Source organism: Chlamydotis macqueenii, chromosome 10, assembly GCF_036417535.1.
Source record: "Chlamydotis macqueenii isolate bChlMac1 chromosome 10, bChlMac1.mat, whole genome shotgun sequence".
Lineage (NCBI taxonomy): Eukaryota > Metazoa > Chordata > Aves > Otidiformes > Otididae > Chlamydotis > Chlamydotis macqueenii.
Window position 1 is genome coordinate 3,350,562 of NC_141565.1, and position 15,150 is coordinate 3,365,711.

General features: G+C 41.0%; 1 protein-coding gene across 16 annotated transcripts in view; it reads right to left on the reverse strand.

The window, feature by feature from the left end:
* Positions 1 to 15,150, reverse strand: part of ATP2B2 (ATPase plasma membrane Ca2+ transporting 2) — a 441,468-nt gene that overhangs the window by 53,987 nt on the left and 372,331 nt on the right. For all 16 annotated transcript variants that reach the window (XM_086755389.1, XM_086755390.1, XM_086755403.1 and 13 more), the window contains one exon: positions 462 to 703. In XM_086755389.1, the coding sequence (XP_086611515.1) occupies positions 462 to 703 (242 nt within the window). The remainder of the gene's footprint in view (positions 1 to 461; positions 704 to 15,150) is intronic.

The following is a 15,150-nucleotide window of genomic DNA, read 5'->3' on the forward strand; positions in this document are numbered from 1 at the left end:
AAATTTCTATTGTAAATTTCTAGATTAAACAAAAGAGTTCCACTGCTGAAATATTGGAGATAATTCCTTTGTAACTTATTACAGACACCAAGAGCCCTTCATCTATTATTTCCTCAATACCCATGTAAATAATGAGCTGACAATGAAATTAAAAAATCCTTATTTCCCAAACGGGTTGAATATAAAGAATCCATTCAGAAACTACCAAATGTAGAACCAATTCTTTGGTTAGTCAATGGTAAGAAAAATAAGCCAAACAGTTTTGCAAGAATAAGCACTTAAAAAAAAACAACCAAAACAAATCAAAATTTAGGAAAGAACAGTAACAGATTACACAACTGAAGTGTGCCGTATTTCTACCGTAAGTAGCAAATTCCAAATACCAAAATTCCCACATATGTCTTACTGGTGTCAGAATGGTTTGCGTTTTGGAAAAACAGCAACTCATCCCTTGAACTTACTTCTTCAGAACAATTTCAGAAGCGCCTTTGCTGTACATTCGGAAGCTACCATCTGGCATTTTAATGACAGTACTCATCGACTTTCTCACAGAGTTGAATGTGTAAACTTTGTAGAGTTTCTCCTCGGGGATGAGGTTCCGAACGGGCTCGTAATCCTGCTTCAAATCCAGGACAAATCCCAAGAGACCGCACTCCGTCTTATTGCCCACCTGGCGAGGCAGGCCGCCCTCCTTCTCAGGTGGCTGAGGAGAAGAAAAAATTAAGTCTTAATTTCTCTAATGACAAGCAGTATAAAATGCCTCCCGAACAATAAATAACCAAGATACAGCGTACAGTTTAAGATCTGAAACTCTACCGGCGCAGCCATGTGTCTGCCAATTTTGAAAAGCTAGCAAAAGATTCAGAGCTGTACCAGCCTTGAATCAGCTATTCTCTAGACAAATGGCTACATTTGCTCTCCTGCTTTTATTTTTTCTTTTCAGTTAGCCATGGGCAGTTGAATAGCTTGCGATGGTCAGGCAACACATGATTAAAATGACGTAACTTTCTTTAGGCTCAAAAATAACGAGTTCTTGTTTGTCACAAACGGAGGATTTCCTTTTCTCACTTGCTTAGAATTAGACTGTTTTGCTGACTTTTGTCGTTATAGTGGCGAGTTAAAGAAAGATCCGTCCTTTTTTCCCCATCAAGCATTTTTAATGTAAAAATTAATCAGCATCTAATCATAACGGCAAATCTCAGTGAAAAAAGGTATTTCCAACAATCTATAAAATAACAGTTCTACACCTAACAGTACCTGTTTCTAGAACTGCCATACTTTAGTCTCCTGACTGTATCAGAAAATAAACGCTTTATATATTAGCAAAAATGGAGTAGGCCAAACATTTTGCAACCCCTGACATTCTCAGTCCTTTTAGGGACAAGGGAGGCTTTACCTTCCCATTTAAAATACAAGCAAACGTATTTTCCATTTACATTTACAAACCTTCTTGGAGGTGTAATACATCCCAAACCAAAAGTTCCTGAGTTGTCAAGACTCCAGATTGACTCCAAGTGACCAATGCGGGAACTACAGACTGTTGGCAACTTACATTTTCTTGTACTTGGTAGAATTAGAGAAGCGTTGCTTAAGCTAGGGCTAAACTAGACTGATAGAAACCAAAAAGAAAGTCCTTTCACACCTTTAATTTGCACTGAAAGCAGATTTTAATTTGATGGAAGACAAGACTAAGTCACTATTTTCAACCTGACTTGAACTTTTGCCTCACATTTTGCAGAATGAGGACTGCAGGACTATATTCAGCACTCACTATGGGCTTTTAAATCCAGTCTGCTTTGGAAATGGGATTCCTAAGTGGATGGGATTCCCTACGCTGCCCCTCAGTGGGATAAGGGGTAAAGCAGGGAATGATTCAAGTTGCAAATCAGTAATCCTACTTCGATTTGAATTCTTGCTACAAGTAGAACCACAAAAGGGGAAAAGGGGACGTTAAGTAAGCGTTAGTAAGTACGTACTCCAGATAACCACCAACTGCAGATGGTTTAGAAAACAAAGGTCAGATAAATAATGAAAGACTGGTTTAGATCTGAAGTGAGCAAATGAACATGGATTTTTCTATAAGAATCATCTTTCTATCACCAGGAAAATACACACCTGGTGACAGATGTATGTCATTTATTTGTTACCTGGTGACAGATAAAATGTCATTTATTTGCTACCTGGTGACAGATATATTGTCATTTATTTCCCAGAGAGATGCATCTATGGTGAGCAATACGTAATAATGTAAAAATCTCTGTCTCAAAGAGGTTTATCCTTCCAAAAAGAAATGTAACATCTTTCTCCAATACGAACCGTCATTTTTACTGAATTACGCGGGTCATGTTTGTTTGGCTATGACATTTTAGCATTACTCCAGGCTCAACGTAAAACACTGACATTCAGCAAAAATGCTCATATGATATATTAATTTTATTACATGCTGTAACAACTTGCTGTGCTATAATCCCATTATACTGAGATCTAACTTCCCTGTGGATTCTCAAATTCACTTAGGAATCCCTAATTTCAAACCCCAGAGCTTGAACTTATGTGTATCTGGAAGGGCTGTTACATTCAGTGGATTTGGAAATCTCTGAAGTAAAAAAAATACCCTTTAAAATACAGTTTTGTTTAAATAAATCAGGTTCATTTTCATGACACTGCAGGCACACAGTTCCTGAAACATGCTAAGAACTTTAGGTTTCTCAAAGCAACAGAGTAATCAACTTCACTGCCTGGGTAGCGATCTAGGAAGGACTGGTTTCTCTGTGCACGCCACATCCAAGGACATACAAACCCAGCCAAGAGCTGATTCATACATGCGATTTCATCACGCCCTAACATGAATAGATATTGAGAAAACTAAAATCTACCCACATTTCACAAAATATAAAACTAAGCATTAGAGTCCTTCTAAAATTATTTTTATTTCAAGAAAAAGTAGATCACACTCTCCTCTTCTTACTGTGGTCTAAAAATAGATCTCTCCTAGTGAACGTCTTTTGAATGCAAATATGTAAGCAAGGGGAAAAAACACCAGTGAGAAGAAAATGAGCAGAGACTTCCAAAAGGTTTCAAAATGTACAAGTGGCCACCTCCCTGCAGAGCAGCTGCCATCTCCGTGTTCTCCGCACACGCGATGATAGGGAAGCATATGGCGGGGAGAGCTGGCGAGCAGCGCTTCCTGCCCGGCGCTGCTCCGGCTCAAAAGCCGGGTGCCAAAACTGGGCTCCTCGCAGATTGCTCCTGACAACCCTTTGCAGAAGCCACTGGCTTTTAAAACGTCCCACTGTGCTGTACCTAAATTTATTTCCTGCTGAAATCTGCAGTTTATGGCACCTGGAAAACAATGACAAGGACAGCCCAGAGGAGTCGCTGTGAATAATTCACCAGCAGCCACTCCACCGACTCCCCAGAGAACGAGGATCCTCTGACAGCACAGGAGAGCGTGCTTGGACTGCGATTTGCACGTAGCAACGGAGTCTTTCTGAACACAGGGTTTCCCCAGAGCTCAGCACAGGACCTTTTGCTGGCCACCAGACAGCTACACACCGTACAGTTTTCTGCCAGGAAGAGACTGATCCAACATCTTCCTCCAGTAACTTACTTTCCACCAATCCTCGTACCATGCTTTCAAATATTTCTTCCCCGTCTTTACATTATTTATGTAATAATAATATTTCAACTGTAAGTAAATACTTGCATATAAAACAAACTGCAGAGAGATGCTAAAAAAAAAGCTGTTACAACTACCAAATCAAAATAGGTTTCTAGGTCAACGTACAGCTGTATTATTAAGGCTTAAAAATACCAGCCCAAAAGCTAGTATTAACCTAATACTGAATTTGGAGTCAAAAAGAATTTTCAGAATTATTTCACTGGAAAATAATTGACTAATAAATCGGGTTAAGAAGGAAGAAAGATAAAACTGTGGGCATAACTTAAAGAGGTGCTTCAACTTTTAAAATTAGAATAGGAAATTATAATGCTTCCATTTTTACCGTAACACTTACAAAACCTCATTTTTCTCATTGCTGCTTTTGATGTGAAAAGAGAGGACCTGGCAAAAAGATCCAAGTAGTCTTTCCAAATTAAAATGCTAGTATTTCATACATTACCTGAAGTCTTCAGCTATTTTATCTTATTCTTCTGTGTTCTACAGATTGAACTACTCCTTTAGAACAATGATGACTGCAAATATACCAATTTTATTAAGACAGAGAAGTAACTTTGCTAAAATATTATATCCACATAGAATGTTTCATCCCAACTCCATTCAGAAGAGGCAAACAGACAGAGGAAAAATACATTTTCAAAATCAAACTGTGAAAAGTTCCCACTCTATATTTAATTTACTCAAAAGAGAGAAAATGGACCAGGATGTGCAGGAATTTTCTCTGTATATTTAAAGATTATATATGGAAAACTTAAAATAACCGAGAAGAATGAATGCTCTTTGAACCATCTGATAATGTTATTTTTTAAAATTCCTAATACCATTAAAAGGAAAACCACTAAAAACCTATAGTACTATCAAATTAAGAGATACTCCCTCGTTACCCAATTTGATTTAATGGTTTCATGGAAGACACCTACAGCAAGATTAAAACATCCTAAGTTTATGATCAAATGCAGCAGCTCTTTGTAGATCCAGGTTTATTCAGCTGTCGTGGTTCAGCCCCGTTCCACAGCTAAAACAGCACAGTCGCTCACTGTCCCCTGCGGTGGGGGGGGAGGGTGAGGAGAATTGGTAAAAAAAATGGTAAAACTCACGGGTTGAAGTAAAAACAGCTTAAGAGAACAGCAGAGGAAGAGAAAACAGAGGTGGAAAACAAAACCAGTAACAGAAAATACTTACACAGGTCATTTCCAGTACAAGAGCTCACGGTGGATCCCGATGCCCAGCTCCCTGCGGAGCAGCAAACCCTGCCCCTCAGCACCGTCCCCACTTTACACCCTGAGCGTGGTGGCCCCTGGGATGGAGTTTGGGTGACCTGGCCCAGCTGTGGGTAACCAGTGACCTGGCCCAGCTGTGTCCCCACCACAGGGGCCACCAGCTCCAGCTCCTCTCCCGGCCCCAGTGAGAAGTAACTCTGTCCTAGCCAGAACCAGGACACAACTGACTCCAAGCTAAACCAAGTCAGATTTAGAAACGGCTGTTTATCCTAGAGGAAAACATTAAAATTAAAGGAGTGAGTTCTTTTTAGCCAAGGATTAAGAATCTAAACCTTTGCTTGACTTAACCAAGTTTTCAGTTATGAAATGGGAAACTGTTTCAAAAGATGTGTTGAAAATAAGACAGCAGTAACAGTAGGCAGCTGTTCTGCCACCGCTTTGGGATCCTGTTAACCACAGAAGTTCAACAGCAGCTCTAGTTTTTGTCTTTCTTGGTACGACCATTTCCACGGATGCTTTACCCTAGCCATAATCTGGATTCTGGGTGCCAAACACCAGAAATGAATTTGCTTTATCTTCTCTTTTGTTCTTTACTTGTTTGAAGAGTATTTATTGTTTTCTAGCTGTTATGAATGTACTCTTTTAAGGTTTTTATTTAGGAATAAAAATCAGTGCAGATTCTGATCTTTGCTACCCAGGAGGACACATCTAGTACTGACTGATGAGGAAGATCACCATTTGTCCTCAGACTGCCTGGAATTTTAAGTAGTTTTTTCATGTTAACGATTAATAAGCTACAGGTTTTTGATACAGAGCACAGAAACCACCATACTTTCTGATAATACAGATGCTATTTTACAACTCAGAGTCATCACTGCAAGGTACAATGCTGCTGAAATTCAGTTAAACTAAAGTTCAAGGTTTGAATTGGGCTCTGGTAACAAAGACTGGCCATACTGGCTAAATACAACCGCGTTTGTGTTTCACATGGTAAATAATGGTTTTCCACAGTGCTGTACAGAAGCCAGAGAAATATTGTGGAGTGGCACGTAATATGTTTTGAGGAATGCTAGTACAGCTCGTCTAAGATAAAAAAGTTATAGGCTTAAATAAGAAATTTGATTGTGAAGAGTTTCTGACAGAGAAAAGACTTGTGGGGAAAAAGAGGACATTCACCTCTAATAGTGACATATATTTTGGGGCTCAGGATTATCAACAGCATGTCTTGTAGGAAAAACTCTGGAAGAATCAAACAGAACGTAAAAGGAGAAGGGAAAGTGTTGTTAGTAAACTCCCCCTTTATTACCAGCACTCTCCCTTTTTCTTTAAACACTTCCTGCATGATTCAGACACTTAAACATCTCCAACACAGCCAGCAGGACAGGGAGTGCTGGAATTCAAAATCTGTGGAAGCAACAGGATTAAGAGCAAAAAAAAATAGATTTACACAGATGTGTACTGGTAACCAGCAGTATTCCCTAGCACAAAATAGGGCTGAAACACAGGAGAATGTAGAGAGGGAAATAATAAACGGATCACATAACTAAATATCTGAGATGTCGCTGTCACTGCCCTGTATTGGTGTGCCCCCATACAAAGACTGGAAAAGGGTAATTCCTTTTGCTTCCCATTACCCAGAAAACCCTCATATGCACAGCAGCTCCATTTCTTGGGAAATGTGCACCTCTCTTATGAGGCCAGGCTGAGAGAGTTGGGGCTGTTCTGCCTGGAGAAGAGGAGGCTCCGGGGAGACCTGATAGCGGTCTTCCAGTACCTCAAGGGGGCTGCAGGAAAGATGGGGAGAGGCTTTTTAGTAGGGCCTGTTGCAATAGGACGAGGGGTAATGGTTTTAAAATAGAGGGGGGTAGATTTAGATTGGAAATTAGGAAAAAAATTTTTACGATGAGAGTTATAGAACACTGGAACAGGTTGCCCAGAAAGGTGGTGGAGGCCCCATCCCTGGAAATGTTCAAGGCCAGGCTGGACGAGGCTCTGAGCAACCTGATCTGGTTGGGGATGTCCCTGCTCCTTGCAGGGGGGTTGGACTAGATGACCTTTGAAGGTCCCTTCCAACCCTAACCATTCTATGATTCTACATGGAATTTCCTGCGTTTCCATTTCCTCTCATTGCGTTTCACTGGGCCCCGCTGAGAGGAGCCCGGCCCCCTCCTCTCTCCTCCCTCCTGCCAGGTATTTATTTGTACGCACTCATAATGTCCCCTCCGAGCCTGTCCTTCTCCAGGCTGAACAGTCCCCGTTTTCTCAACCTCCAGCTTGTGTGCCACTCCAGTAATTAATGACACAAACCAGTACTGGCCCCGCTGTTGATCACTGGGATTCACCATCAGTGATCGGCTTCCAGCCGGCCTTTGTTCCTGAGAGCCGCAGTTCAGCCAGGCCTCACGCTGCCTCGCTGTGCACTTTCCTAGTCCACACTTCAACAGTTTTAAAAATCACTCTCAAGGACGGAGGATGCAAGTTAGATATATGGACAAAACATTATATTGTCTGGGCACACATTGTCAGACCTGCAAAATGTTGATAGCTCTGAGCAATGTGCGCTATTCGTATGAGAATATTACTCCTAGACATAAAGAATTTGTTAGACCAAATTAGAACAAAAAATCCTATTTCCTTCAGCTCCACAACCAGAGAAAAACTGGAATACCTGTAGTAGAAGCAGTATTTGAGGTAGTTAACAAAGTTAAATTTAACTACGTTTATCTATGTAATTAATTTAGTTGGGCCCAGAGCAAAGATTTCTGATTTCAAATGATGAAAACATTAACTGATGACTTTTAAAAATTAATAACACCTTTTCAAAAAGTCCTGCACATGCAATTGAGGAATACTTATTCTAAGGAACCAAACGTTGACACGTATATTTCCTCATTCCAGTTCATTAGCGGCTCTGTAATCAAAAGAGGTGCCACATTAGTCACTCCTTTTCATCCCCTGATCCATTTTCATTCTCTAATTTGAACTTTTTCCTTTTGCAATAAATAGACTACATTTCAAGATTAAAATAATCAAAATAAAAGGTTGGATGTCTTTTAATTTAAAAAAAATAAAAAGAATTTTTAAAAATCCCTCCATTCCAGATGACAACGATTCATGGCTGCATTTAAACAGAGGTACATAAATACAGCACACTGCAGTGCAAAGAACCAACTCTGCCTTGCATGACACTACTGATTAATCATAGTTATGCTTAGGATACTCCAGCCTTAGTGCTCCCAGATTAGATTAAACTGGATTTTACAGACACGGGTTTTTCTCCACACGTTCCCCAGAAGAATCTGGGTATATTTCTCACACCAGAAGATGCTATTCACCCGTACGCAGGAACTTTCCTGTTGTTATTGATCAAAACCATTCATATGGTCCATTGTAACATATCATTTAATGACAATCTGGCTCTCAAATTTTGAAAATAATGTATTCCTTTTCCAAATTTGGAAACTAAAAATCTCCACTCTTGTCCTTTTCTACAGTCCCATTCACGGGGATCTGGCAATTGTTAGATTTACACCAGTGCCACCCCAGCTTTGTTTAAGTGCAACAAGAACTGCTGACGAGTAACCTATATAATCAAAATAATCAGACTCAGTAATTGTTATTAGCTTACTTTAATTAACAACCAATTTACTTTAAGTATAGCCTACCAGGCATTTGCATGTCCTTGCCAGCATTAAAAGCATTAATGCAGCTGATTTAGGGCTGAAACCTCATCTTTTGGATTTGAGGAAACTGAGATACATTTTCTTTAGTTACAGCAGTAACCTAACGAGACCCTGTACATCTGGAAAATGTCCTCTGAGTCCCTCCAACACACGCTGTAGTCATCTATCAAGTTTTCTCCCTAGCATCTCAAGACTTTCTCTCACCAAGGCTGCCTGTGAAAACCTTATGCAATGTTTCTGAACGTGTCATCATCAAAATCCCAGTTACATCATCTTCTTCACTTTCAAGCAACTAGTTAGCTCTCTTAATCAAAACGAATCATTTTTTTTTTTCTAAAAACACCTCCACTAGTAGTCTGCAGTGCTTCTCCTGCGTGCTTTCTACCAGCCGGTGTAGATGAATTTCCGTGACAAAGTTGTGAAGTGCACACCATCTATTCCATGGTATCTACCTTCTCTACGCTTTCTGCTAATTAGAACTGTAAATCCTGTAGAGCACTGTGGACACTGAATCATCATTTAAGGCTAATGAATTGGAAAAAAAACCCCAAAACCCAAACAAACAGTGCCACTATCTGGAAAACACGTACTGTGACAATGGCCATACTGAACAAGAATTTAATAATGACATTAAATAACAGAGAATGCACTGTCTTTACATATGCACATCAAAAGTCTGAATTTCATCAAAAGAAATAGTATCTACAGGTAGCTGATCTGCGCAATGAGTTTTCATTTGCACAAAACTTACCAATACTCTGGATTTTCTACTTTTCTACCAAATATATCTTGGATAGGAAAACTGAATTTCTAGAAAGACCAAAGCAAAAATCAATCTTAATAATCACAGCTTTTCTGGTTGCAGTACAATTACAAACAATTTGTAGTGTTTAAGGAGCTAAATTTAGTAAGCGCAAAGCAAATCCAGCCACATGAAACACAAAAGGAAGTTTTCTCATTTGGCTTAAGCTATTGATTATAGCCCATCATAATTACAGATCTTCTCTGTTAATAGTGCTCATTTCCAGAGTAAGGGACGGGGTTCTTCAAGCTCCATTTCTAGATGAGGCTAAAACTAGCAGCTATTTCACTGTTCATAAAAAATGTACTCCTCTTGATATCTATACTAGCACCTATCAGCTGAAATGATTTCTGAACTGGTTTTGGTTAGTCAGAGGTTGGTTTTTTGGGATGCAAATGCATGAGCTCAAGTGCATATAATATGTTAGGGCAATGCTTATCTGATATGTTCTCAGAGGGATTGTTTTGCGTGATTGGTGGGGTAACGTTTGAGAGGCATTATAAATTCAGCCCTCTGGCCAGTCTCTCTCCTTGTCAGGATACCGAGAACGATGCCTCTGCTGGGCAGAACAGCAGACTGTGAGACTGCTGCCAATTTTTATCTGATTATACATTCAGAAGGAAACAGGACAGGAACGATGAAGAGCCTGAACATCCTGTCCTTCTTTACAGGAAAGTTCTCCCTGAAGAACTTGTCTCTTACCTCTTCCAAATATATGGGGCTTAGCAAACCAGCACTGAGCACTGCCAACCCCTCTCCTTTGGAGTGAAGGGAAGCATAAGGCAACTTAATTCTCTGCTCATTTGAGTAAGTATAAACCACAGCAAAACATAAGAAATACGCAGTGGAACTTCTTAACGCACTCAATATTTTCATTCAGTGTTATGAACGATGAGCTCAAACACTCATTCGTAATTTCAGAAGAAGAAGTCCCAGTAGCCAGGCATACTCTGGCACTTACACACGAGACAAGTCTGTACTAGCGCTTATTAAAGTTGTCCTGAATTTTCAAAATTTCCTTCTAGAAGCTTAATTCTTCCATGCAAGGTGTCTGCCAAAACAGGTCTGTCATTTCTTCAGTGATGCTAAGGAACAGTACAATTTTGACTGCGTTAAAATACTCCAGCAACCCTTCTTTTGAACAGTTTCTGTTTCCTCTGCTAGACTCCAGCTGGGAAAAGGATTTCATGCAATGGATACCTTCTGTCCACCAAAGCCATATGCCCCTGAGAAGTGGGATCCATCAAAGTGATACGCCTTTGAGGAGTCAGTGCCCCTCGCACTTTGCTCAGAATCGGTGGTTACAGTTCTTCAGAGCCCCATTCATTCCAGAGATTTCCCCACCTTATCTGGCAATATCTCTAAAAGCAGAAAGGCCATCAATTTTGGACACCTTCCCATACTCACTTGTAAATAACATAAAAATGTGATTTTTTGGAATGCAGAGGAGCCAAGAGCTTCACATAAAAGAAATGAAAACTGGAAGCTTGAAAGAAAAGAAGGAGTTGGCTGGATGGCCGCACTCAGAGAGTGGTGGTCAATGGCTCAATGTCCAAGTGGAGACCAGTCACGAGTGGCGTCCCTCAGGGGTCCGTGCTGGGCCTGGCCCTGTTCAACATCTTTGTTGGCAATATGGACAGTGGGATAGAGTGCACCCTCAGCAAGTTTGCTGACGACACCAAGTTGTGTGGTGCCGTTGACACACTGGAAGGGAGGGATGCCATCCAGAGGGACCCTGACAGGCTGGAGAGGTGGGCCCATGCAAACCTCATGAAGTTCAACCAGGCCAAGTGCAAGGTCCTGCACCTGGGTCGTGGCAATCCCAGGCACAAATCCAGGCTGGGAGGGGAATGGATGGAGAGCAGCCCTGAGGAGAAGGACTTGGGAGTGCTGGTGGACGAGAAGCTTAACATGAGCAGGCAATGCGCCCTTGCGGCCCAGAAGGCCAACCGCATCCTGGGCTGCATCAAGAGGAGCGTGGCCAGCAGGTCGAGGGAGGTGATTCTCCCCCTCTACTCTGCCCTGGTGAGACCCCACCTGGAGTACTGTGTCCAGTTCTGGAGCCCCCAACACAAGAAGGACATGGACCAGTTGGAGAAGGTCCAGAGGAGGGCCACGAAGATGATAAAAGGGCTGGAGCACCTCTCTTATGAGAACAGGCTGAGAGAGTTGGGGCTGTTCAGCCTGGAGAAGAGGAGTCTCCGGGGAGACCTGATAGCGGTCTTCCAGTACCTCAAGGGGGCCTACAAGAAAGATGGGGAAAGGCTGTTTAGTAGGGCCTGTTGCGATAGGACGAGAGGTAATGGTTTTAAAATAGAGGGGGGTAGATTTAGATTAGAAATTAGGAAAAAATTTTTTACGATGCGAGTTATAGAACACTGGAACAGGTTGCCCAGAAAGGTGGTGGAGGCCCCATCTCTGGAAACGTTCAAGGCCAGGCTGGATGAGGCTCTGAGCAACCTGACCTAGTCAGGGCTGTCCCTGCTCCTTGCAGGGGGGTTGGACTAGATGACCTTTGAAGGTCCCTTCCAACCCTAACCATTCTATGATTCTATGAAAAATTAGTAGATGGAGCTACCTGCAGAAGAAATCAGGAACTGGAACTTGAAGCATAATTATTTTACTTACTGTATATTTAACATCAACTTTCTAGGACTAGCTGTGACTGAAAAGAAAAATAATATTTTGCTTACATTAACAGAACTATAATAAACTTTATTAAGTACAATTTCATTTACAAATAATAGCAATGTCAATTTGATTTGAAGTCTTTCTCATGTCTGTAAATAACTCCTGCGCATCTATTGCTCTGCAATTAGCAAGCTGTTTTCTCTCACACACTTTATTGCTCATCTGCTGTATTCCAGGTATTGTACCAGTTCAGGGTTTTTTGAGTTGTTGGGGTTTTTTCACCAGAGGAATAAACCACACTGCAGTTTAGAGGGTAAAAAGAAAACTTACTAGAAACTACATAGTATATAATAGATATTTATGTAACATATATCTGAAAGAAAATTAACGTCCTATTTTATTATGAGGTGATTCATCCATGCATTGTTTTTAATAACTCTGTTTGTGTGTCTTTGATTATAACATCACTACCATTTGCTATTAAACTGGTATTAAATTGACACATTGGAAATAATTATCTTCCTGTTCCTGATGACAGAGGACACGAAGAAGACCTACATTAAAGCAGATGTGCCTGAAGTAAGTGGTTTACACCCACGCATGTAAAAACAAAAGCTCCCAGCAAGAAAACATGCTCCCAGATAATATCCCCTGCAAGGCGTTAACGCTGAACTCTAACCAGCACGTCTATCAGCTCTGGCTGACGACTGCAGCTCAGCGCGAAAAGTAGTATGTAATAAAATAATTCATTGTGTTCACTATTTTATTTAAAAAAGAAAGGGTCCTAAAAATGATCAAACACAACCAATAAGCAATATTTATATATCTCGATGAAAACACTCTGGAATACCTTGCAGGAAATGTGACTTTTACAGGCTGCATTCATCAGCAGGCGGATCTGGAAATAGCTAGCAGCTAGCCCTGCATCAGTACAGTGTGAGCGGGAAATAACAACAGGAACGTAAGATAAACAACAGAACAGAAAATCCTGTGCAAGGTAATAGGAAACATTTACTGCATCATAGCAAGTTAAAAATCTAATTTACTCATTTTCATACAAGCAAGCAGGAAAAAAAAAGACTAATGTGGTAAATGATATTATGGTAACAAAAAGCTTCCAAGTGCCTGTCAGTCCTGTTTATAATCTTGCAGTGATTATTTATTCCAACAGGAATAAATGGAATCTGCAATTACCAGAGTGTGAAGGCAAAGAAGGTCAGTATGAAGGAGGTTTTTATTGCCTTGTTTTCTGTCTTATGAAGAAAGAGAATAAAGAAATACCTTTTAACTTGATCATAAACTTTTAGCTAGGAGAGGAATAATTTGTCACGCTACATTCTACAGCGCAGAATTATTTTATTTATCCATCTTCTCCTCTGCTCATCTGTTGCTGAGGCAGGACAGTCACCCCTTTTCTCCGACAGAGAAGGAGACCGGGAACCGGGGAAAGGAGCGCTCAGGAGCTGCGCTCCTCCCACGGCCAATTCATCTGCAATTACAGCCTACTGTACGAGAACACCAGTGACAGAACCAGCTCTATCTGAGCGCACCTACCTCACCTTCTCTACCCACAGCATTTCACCACATTATGGGGAAGCCCACCTTGCCTCTGACAGCCTGGCCGCTAACGAAAATACGCAACCTTCCCCAGAGGTTCCCAGCGCCGACAGCAGATCTACGGGAGGGCCCTGCTCCGCTCTCTGCTACCTCACCTCTCTTTGCTTAGGTAAATCCATCCCGCAGACAACAGCCAAGAAGCTTTCTGGGCAGCTGATTCCATTCTACCCCTCACGTACAACTCGGAAAAAAGCAGATTTGTTAAAAAACAGCTTCTTGCTAGCAAGACAAAGCCCCTGTACCCTGACGGCAGAAAGCGCGTGACTGGGACAACACCACGCCCTACACTTTACACATCCTTTTTACACGTCTTTTCTAAACACAGTTATTTCAGTTATTAACTCAGTAGCTAATTTAGTGAGAAAAGCTATATTTGTACCTCTTATTATATAAAACTTCAATGGCAAGTGATGTGTGAAGATCATTACTCTCTGCTAATTAATTCCTAGAAGCAGAGACAATTAACTACATGATCTATTATCTCTAATAATTACTATTTACACAGTAAATAATAGGGGCACTATAGGTTGGTTTTTTCCTTCCTAGCTTATCTGAGAAAATGCTTACCAAGGACGCTCATATGAAAAAGTTTCAAAGAAAATATTGTTGGGGATTTTTTTGGTGATGATTGTCTTGCTTATATATGGAAAGATACTTTGGTCTGCATTGTCTGGTCCCATCTATATTGCGTATCAACGTTATACAGTTGTATGACACTGGGAACAAAATATGGACAATAAGATAAAGACATAAATTTACCTATAATGGTAATATTTTTTCCTTCTCAACCTTAAAAACAAAGTACTCAAACCTTGACACGCAGAGGTAGAATTTATTTTTGAGCACTGCCTGAGGAAAGAAAGCAGAGGTAAAAACCCCCATTATGAAGGATGGTCTGTGCTCAGGCTGTCACCAGAACTCACTCCAGCCCTTCACACCAGAATTACTCGTGCAAACCCCCCTGCGCACCCCTACGTGGAGCAGACGTGACGCAGCAAAACAGGGAAAGCGGCACAGCCGCCCGGGGGAGCACACTGGGAAGAGTATCTGCAAACTGCCGCTGCCAAGCTGTAATCAGCTTTCCTCCCTGTGTTCCAGTTTTACCTTTTTTTTTCTCCTCCATGTGCCCTCATTGCAACATCTTATTTTCTGGAGTTCTCATTCCTTCCTCCATGGCCTCCTCTTGCCCAAAGCTGACCTGCTTTCCTGCAGGCAGGCCAGTCTTGACTGACAACTTGCCTGACAAACGACTGATTTTTTTCACAGACTCCAAGTCAACAACTGGAGCTGCCAGTTATATTTGTGGTTTAATGCTAATGGCAGAGAACTAGAGAAGGAATGAATCAGAATTCAGGCCAGGCCATTTGCCTGGGTTGTCATTTAATGTTACCTTAAATTAAAGCTTTCCCCAATCTACCCTTGTTAATTTTTTTTTTTTACCACTTCTGTCCCCATTTCTGTCCTCATTTTTCACGTATGTGTTTTTGTTGGGGTTTGTTGGGGTTTTTTAAAGTACCT